This window comes from Humulus lupulus, chromosome 2 (assembly GCF_963169125.1).
Source record: "Humulus lupulus chromosome 2, drHumLupu1.1, whole genome shotgun sequence".
In the NCBI taxonomy this organism is placed as follows: domain Eukaryota; kingdom Viridiplantae; phylum Streptophyta; class Magnoliopsida; order Rosales; family Cannabaceae; genus Humulus; species Humulus lupulus.
The window spans coordinates 52370145-52378110 of record NC_084794.1 but is presented as its reverse complement, the minus strand read 5'-3'; the positions used below and the strand labels follow the sequence as shown (position 1 = coordinate 52378110).

General features: G+C 38.6%; 1 protein-coding gene across 1 annotated transcript; it reads right to left on the bottom strand.

Moving 5' to 3' along the window:
• Positions 1-6985: 6985 nt before the first annotated feature.
• LOC133814251 (uncharacterized) lies at positions 6986-7654 on the bottom strand. Its single transcript, XM_062247240.1, has 2 exons — positions 7212-7654; positions 6986-7124 (listed from the first exon to the last, which is right to left on the bottom strand). The coding sequence occupies exons 1-2, from the start codon at positions 7652-7654 to the stop codon at positions 6986-6988; spliced, it is 582 nt and encodes a 193-aa protein (XP_062103224.1).
• Positions 7655-7966: the final 312 nt, after the last annotated feature.

Sequence of the window (7966 nt, the reverse complement as noted above, 5' to 3'; positions counted from 1 at the left end):
TTGTAACGCCCTGGTTACTACAAGACAATTACTGTGAGCTTTGAACTGTGCTTAACTCGATAATTGAGTCATTTGGTTATAAACGTGCTTCTAGGTGTTATTAACAGGCTAAGGTGAAAAACTTGATCAAAAGGAAAGGATATATTTGATTTAAAACATAAAACTGTTCATGAGCCCATAAAAGCGTTTTCAAGTTATCTAGAACTCAAAATGGTCATTACAGTGTAAAATTACAACCTGCCGACCTAAGCGGCAAAAATAGGGTTAACCCCTAGTTCCTCTAAGAAACACCTTGGTCGTGGTGGTCAAGCGGTTGCATATGTACACATCGCCACCTAAGCTCTCCACTCAAGACTGGGTGAGCTTTTCTTTCCCTTTACCTGCACCACATAGCACCCGTGAGCCAAGGCCCAGCAAAAAACTCATTACTGCATGTATATAATATCAAATGATGATCATGATAATCATATAGAGCTTATAACCCTAAACAGGTGAGTGACTGATGTGTAAGTCACTAATGTAAACCAAATGAGTGACCATGGAGTCACTAGCTTAAACCAGATGAGTGACAAATGAATGAGTCACTAATGTAAACCAAATGAGTGACTGGTGAGTAAGTCAATAACGTAAACCAGATGAGTGACTGATGAGTAAGTCACTAACGTAAACCAGATGAGTGACTGATGAGTAAGTCACTAACGTAAACCAGATGAGTGACTGATGAGTAAGTCACTAGCTTAAACTAGATGAGTGAGTCGCTAACGTGGGCTCAACACCCATAGCCATGTGACGATGTAGTCACCTGTGCCTTCTGGCCCTAGCTCTAAGTGACTAGCCATTAGGCTAGACAAGCGCTTTTAGTTTTCATCGAACTTGAGGTCGGTCCGGCATTAATGCTCATGTGAGTCATTCAATGCTGATGTGAATTAGATATAATTTTTTTGGCTTGCGTTAAACACGCTAATACCGTTCTTGACACATAAGTCAATACCATACGACCAATGCTCAGTACTCCTGCCGAACTTGACTAATGAGTCACAGCTTCATAGTTAATACGGACACCATTGCCGATTCTGACTAATGAGTTAGTGCCATTCACAAGTAAGCAAGGTTTTTAAAGCATTTGATATGCAATCAATGTCCACATTTAAACACTCAACATGCCTCATGAATAACCATGCATGTCACATATGGGGTGCAGTTTTCTTACCTCTGGTTCGAGCGAGAAATAGTAAAAGAACGACCCTTGAGAACAATCGGCCCTTTGATTCCTTAGCAGTCACCTAGTCATAACCAAATATAACCTCCATCAATGAAGATCAACCATAAAAGGTTCTCCCGAATTGTACCCAAACGGTGAGTAGATTCGATCCCGAGCCTTAGGAATTGAAACCCCGGGCCAAAAACCCTCAAAAGTGCCCAAAACAAGAATCTAGAAAAGCAACGTAGCGCTACCCCCCTAGTGCCCCAGCACTACAAGCAGGGGAGTTCTGCCCTGGCTAGTGCTGTAGCACCCTCCTTTGGGCGCTGTAGCGCTAGGACCAGGCAGAACTGCCCTGGTTTTTCCCTCCTTCGACTCCTCCATTTCCAACCTGAAAAACAAGCTTCCAAACCTCATTCAAACTCCCAATTGAACCCAAAAACCATATACACAAGTCCTAGGCATCATAACCCAAGCAACCCTTTCCAAAAGCTCCCATAAATCCTCAATATCCAATCTATAAAATCCTGATGAAAACCAAAATGAAAACAAGGCAATAACCAGAGTTTTAATGGCTAGAACCTTACCTCAAGCTTAGTATAGAACCCTCTTCAATGGTGGAACACAACCCTAAGCCCTCAAGGTCCACTTCCTTAGCTTGGATCCTCAAAAGAAGCTCAAAAATCTAAAGAGAAAATGAAAAGAAATGGTGTATAGGAGAGAAAGATAAGTGCTATGTTTCTTGCAAGTTCTACAGCCTTCAAATGGCTATATTTATCCTTAGGGTGAAAAGACCATATTGCCCCTAAGCTTAATTATAACCCTAAACAGCCTCCAAGGGCAAAATCGTCATTTCCTGCCTATCTCGTTAATCTTAATTAACACTCTCCAATTCCCGTTATTTCCAATATTCTCAAATACCAATAAATCATACCCCATTACCTTTTAATTCCAGGCAATTTTCTAATCACCAAATTACCCCGAGACTCACCCCAAGCCCTGAATTCAACCACGTTATGACCAAACCACTAACTTGCACTCAAAGATCATCTCATGCCGAATGGCTCGAACAAATCCACACTATAATGTGGCCTTAACAATAATCACCAACATGCATGAAAATACACAATTACGCCCTCAACGGGCCAAAATACCAAAATGCCCCTATAATGATATGTGGACCCACGTGCATGCATTTAACATCATATTATAATATAATTCACATAAACATGCACATAATCATTTAATGGCATAATAAATCAATTATGGCACTCCCGACTTACCAATCCAATTATGAAACCTCATTAGGGATTTTGGGGCATTACAACAGTGACTTGGTATATCAAGTCACCAACAAGTAAATATTTTTTTTCTACATTAATTTCGAATTTAGTTTTTTTTTTTTGTCATAATTAATGTTGTTTCCAACTAATGAGAGATTAGCTATATTTAAAAATTGTCATGCATTTGAAAAATAAAAAGTTTACAACATTATATTTTAATAATAAATACATGTTTTTCATCAGGTAACCCTTTAAAAAATTTGAAAAAATCAAAATTTATTTTTAGAAATATTAATTAATAACTATAAATATGAACAATTGATATTAATCAAATGGTTAATATTAAAGTAACTATCCATGGATAGTACACATTAAGAAGAGTGGGTAGTACACATTAAGAGTGCACCCATATATATGGAAGAAATTTTATTAATAAAGCCAATTATACAAAGTTTATAACATGTAAAATTATTTACAAATTTAGATGACTAACTTAGACTTATTAACCAGTTTATTATGTTTACCATCAAAGCTATACCAGCCCCAATAATGCATAAAAGTTAACACACCATATTGTATCTAATAATAAATTAGTGTCATGATGCATGCATGCATGTTTCTTTCATTTTTATCTTTGGGAAATTTGATAAATCATGCTTATATTAGCTTAATAATTAAAATTTGAACCAAAGTTAACCACCATATGATATCAATGCTCATCTTTCATTTAATACCAAAAATACCCCTCTCATAACACATTTCCTCTCTATTCTCCCTCTTCCTCTCTACCTCTCTTCACCATACCTCTCTTCACCATACATTCTCTCTCACTCTCTCTTCACCATACGTTTTACACACAAGATTTTTATACTAAAATCTTGCAAGAAAGATACACATTCGGACATTGTGGATTGTTTGAGGAGAAACACCAAGCTTTGTGTTATTTTTGCTCATAGTGAAGAGATTAAATGGGTAAGTGATTTTCTTTGATTCTTGTTGTTGTTGGTTGCTTTTATGATTCATAATGCTGTTTAGATGTTGGATCTGTAGTTTGTTGGTATTTTTTGCTGTTTTTTTGGGTGAAAATCGTGTTATGTGAAAATCTGCGTTTTCTTGGGTTCCCTGAGTTTTTTCTAAATGCCCGATAGTGTCCGATAGAGGCCCGATACATGCACGATAGTTGTTGAGTTTCAAGGTTAGGGATGAAGGTCCGATGTCAACCCGATGGTTGCCCGATAGTTTGGTTACCCGATGCCCTAATAGTACGATGGTACACGATGTTACCCGATACTTGCCCGATCAAAAACATAAATAAAATTTTGCCCGATATCGCCCGATATGGCCCGATACTGATACGATGCCAAAACATTTGAACTAAATTTCGACATTTTATTGCCATTTACTGAAAAAAAAAAAATTCTTTGTACATGATAGGGTCAACTTTGTTCGCGTACTTAATGTATAATGGTGTTTGGGAGCGTGAAGGTAGAGATTGGGTTTTTAATGGAGCCGAAAATTTAACGTTCGAGTTGGAGAAAGACATAACTTACTCACGACTTGTTGAACTTTTGTACTCAGAGCTGGAGGTTGACAAAGTGCAGTATGACCTGAAATTAGAAGTGAATTATAAGTACATGAAAGGGTTAATGTATCGGCCTGAACTTATAAGGAATGACAAGGGTGTAAGCTTATATTTGTCAATGCTTTTGAAGAAGCCAGATGAATTTGTTCCCCTTTTTGTGACTTTGGTGGAGAAGAATATCATTGTTGATCGTAATCCTCCACCAAGTACTGTTAAGGATACTCGTAGTGAGGTTGGGACTTATGTTCTAGAAACAAATCCGGAGGTGCTGGTAGCCACTGCTGTACCTGAATCAAACCCTTTTATACCGACAGTTGATCATGTAGCACAGATGCCATTTCATGATGATTTTCCTGATTGTCCTGACCCTGAAAATGATTTTGAGGGCAATGACGATTTTCTTGATTATCCTGAACCTGATGCTGATTTTGATTGCAATGAAGATGTAAGAGACAACCAAGAAACAGAGGTCCGTTCTCAAGCTTTGAGCCTGAGTCCACTGTCGTACCAAATACCAAGGCAAACAACATGTAGAAGTAGACCCCGTAGAGAAGATCGCCAAACACCTGGTACTAGTAGTAGTCGTCCAAACGGAACAAATGATGCTAGAGAATTTAGTGATCCACTCTCTTCTTCGACATATTATAGTAAATTCAAATCTCAGATGTTTACAAGAGAAGACATTGAGGATAATAGTCACTATATATCTATGGGTGGCACATCGGGCGGGAAGATTCATTTAGGAAAGTTTTTCAGAGATAAGGAACATTTAAAGAAGGTTGCTGGCTTGTTTGCAATGAAGAAGGGATTCGACTTTATAGTTAAGAAGTCTGGTACTGATGTTTGGTACATTACATGCAAGGATCCTGATTGTGGGTGGAGGTTAAGAGGGAAGAAGAAGCAACTTTCTAACATGTTCGAGGTGACAGCATTTGAAAATGTACACACATGTTCCCTCGATGTTCGAAAAAAAGACAACTGTCAAGCATCACCTTTGGTAGTTTCCGAACTGATCAAGGATAAATTCTCAGTTAACGGTTCAGATTATTTAGCCTCCAAAATAAGAGAAGATATGAAGAATTATTTCGGGATCGAAATGAGTTATGAGAAGGCTTGGAGATGCAGAGAGAAAGCACTCCACATAGTTAGGGGTACGCCTGAAGCTTCATATTCGAAGTTACCTGGGTACTTGCACATGCTGCAGTTGAACAATCCCGATACCATTACTGATTTCAAGGTAGACGAGGGTCGCTTCAAGTATTGCTTTTTTTCTCTGGGTGCTTGTAGGCGGGGATTCAAGTTTTGTCGACCTGTTATATGTATTGATGGGTCCTTCTTGAAAACTAGGTATGGTGGCCAAATGTTGTGTGCCGTGGCATTGGATTCAGACAGCCACATATTTCCGATTGCTTTCGCAATAGTTGATAGTGAGAACCACGACTCTTGGACCTATTTCATGAGGAAGTTGAAACAAGCGATTGGTGATGTTGAGAACTTAGCATTCGTATCGGATAGGCATCAAAGCATTGTTCATGCTTTGGAACTTGTCTTCCCTGATGCACCCCATGGCGCATGCTACCACCACATTATTATGAACGTGGCTAGCAAGTTCAAGACTGATTGCTTCACGGATCATATTTACAGTTGTGCATACTCATATAAGAAGACAGATTTTGAAAGAGAATTTGAGAAGATAAAAGAAATGGATGTTCGAGTTGCACTATATCTTGAGGGCATTGGATTTGAAAGATGGGTTCGTGCGTACTTTCCAGGGGACCGTTACAATGTAATGACAAGTAATTGGGCTGAAAGTTTCAACAGCAAAACTAAGGACGCAAGAGTCTTCCCGATCACTGCTTTTGTTGAATTCATCAGGTTTACTATTCAAACATGGTTTGCTACTCGAAAGGAAAACGCTGAAAAGTGTAGCACGACTCTATCACCAGTTATGGAGGGGGACTTGTCATGTCAATTTGAGAAATCTCGGTTCTTAAGCATCGACAGAGCTGGACCTTATACATTTAATGTCCACCCCGGAGGAACAGTTCAGACCGGTGGTATAGTTGATTTGGAGGCACGACAATGCAGTTGCGGCCTATTCCAAATCATGAAGATTCCTTGTCCACATGCATGTGCTGCTGCTCAAGAACGAAATATTAGCATGTACGCATTGTGCTCTCAATATTACACAAGAGAGAGTTGGAAGAGCACATATGAGGGGACAATTATGCCAGTTGGTGATGAGGATGATTGGGAATTGCCTGAAGGCATTAAGAACATCCAAGTTGGAGTACCGATTGAGAATAAACCTGTAGGCCGACCGAAGAAGCAAAATGTCGGACGAATTAGGAAAAATCAATATCCTTCTAATGGAGACAAGGTTGTGATACAACGATGTTGTAGCAAGTGTGGTGGTAAAGGGCACAACAAAGCGTCTTGCAAGTACCGAGGTTAAATTGTTTTGTTTGTATTCTAGTTGACCTATTATGTTTTATTTCTGCTTGAACTAGTAATATTTGTTATGTGCTGGATTTTGCAGGTTTTTTTCTCCATTATGAAACTCTTAAATATGTAATAATCCAGTGTTGGTTCGATAGTGCACGATGCCGGTACGATAATGCACGATATTGTTTGTTGTATGATTATTTAAATGTATCTTACAATATGGTACGACGTTGCTCGATGTAGTACGATAGTTAATGTACGACATTAGGGTACGATAATGTACGATATTGGTCCGATAATGGTACGATGGTATTGGTTTCAATACAGTTCGTGAAATTTGTGCGGCATGTGAGGGTACGATAGAGTACGATAGTGATCGACGATAGTACGATGCAAAGATTAAGCACATTAAAATGTAGTAATTACAAAAAGAGCAATCAAAAAAATTATACAATTCAAAAAAATTAAGACCGTTCAACATAAGTTTTGATAGAATAAGTCTACACTCCACCTTTGCCTAAAAAGTTTCATATTATTGTCAGTTACATTATCAAATGGTAGTTGTAGAAGCTTATGTTCAATATGCTCAATTACGTAACATCCGCAATCGCCACTGCATTAGAAAATAAACAATAATTTAATAAAGTTTTGTAATTAAGAAATAATAATTAATAAATATGTGATATTTAATAAAGTTCACCTGGATTTTGTTTGCGGTACGAATTCACGTGGAGTGAGTTTCCAATCGAAGGGTCTGACCTGGCTCTCTGATGCTGTCAACTGAGGCGCGAGTATAACGTCATGGTTCTCAAATAAACCGGACTGTCGCAAGACCGACGGGAAAATGGTACACCAGTCAACCATCAAGCTGATCAAATCGTTTTCGGAAATTGATCCAATACTGGAGTCAAAGATGTTGAGCATCCACCCATTCAGGTCTGCCTCTACAGCTACCCAATGCATTTGGTCTTTCAAGAAGAGGGCAAAATAAATGAACTCCTTGTTCTGCCAACTCGGTAAGAACTGGACTGCATCACCCCTAACTAGGTCCAATATACTATCATCCCAACTAAATCTAGAGTAGTCAGAACCTGGAAAAGCGTCCCACCGACCCTTCAATGATTCGGGAAAAATTGTAGGCATAACAACACATTTCTGAGGGTACACGTTAGGATAAAATTCTAGACGCCTCCTCATGAGATGGAATGCTGCATCTAAATGCTACATTAAAGGAAAATTAAGTCAGTAACCACATTATCGTACCAAAATAAATAAACAAAAAACTATCAGACATGAATATAGTAACTATCGTACCCCAATCGTACATGAATATAGTAACAATAAAACCTTCTATCGTACCCATATCGTGTTAATGTCGTACCATCATCGTACCTTTATGGCAAAAACTAGTATTATACACCATCGTACCCACTAGCGTCCCACTGTCGTACCATC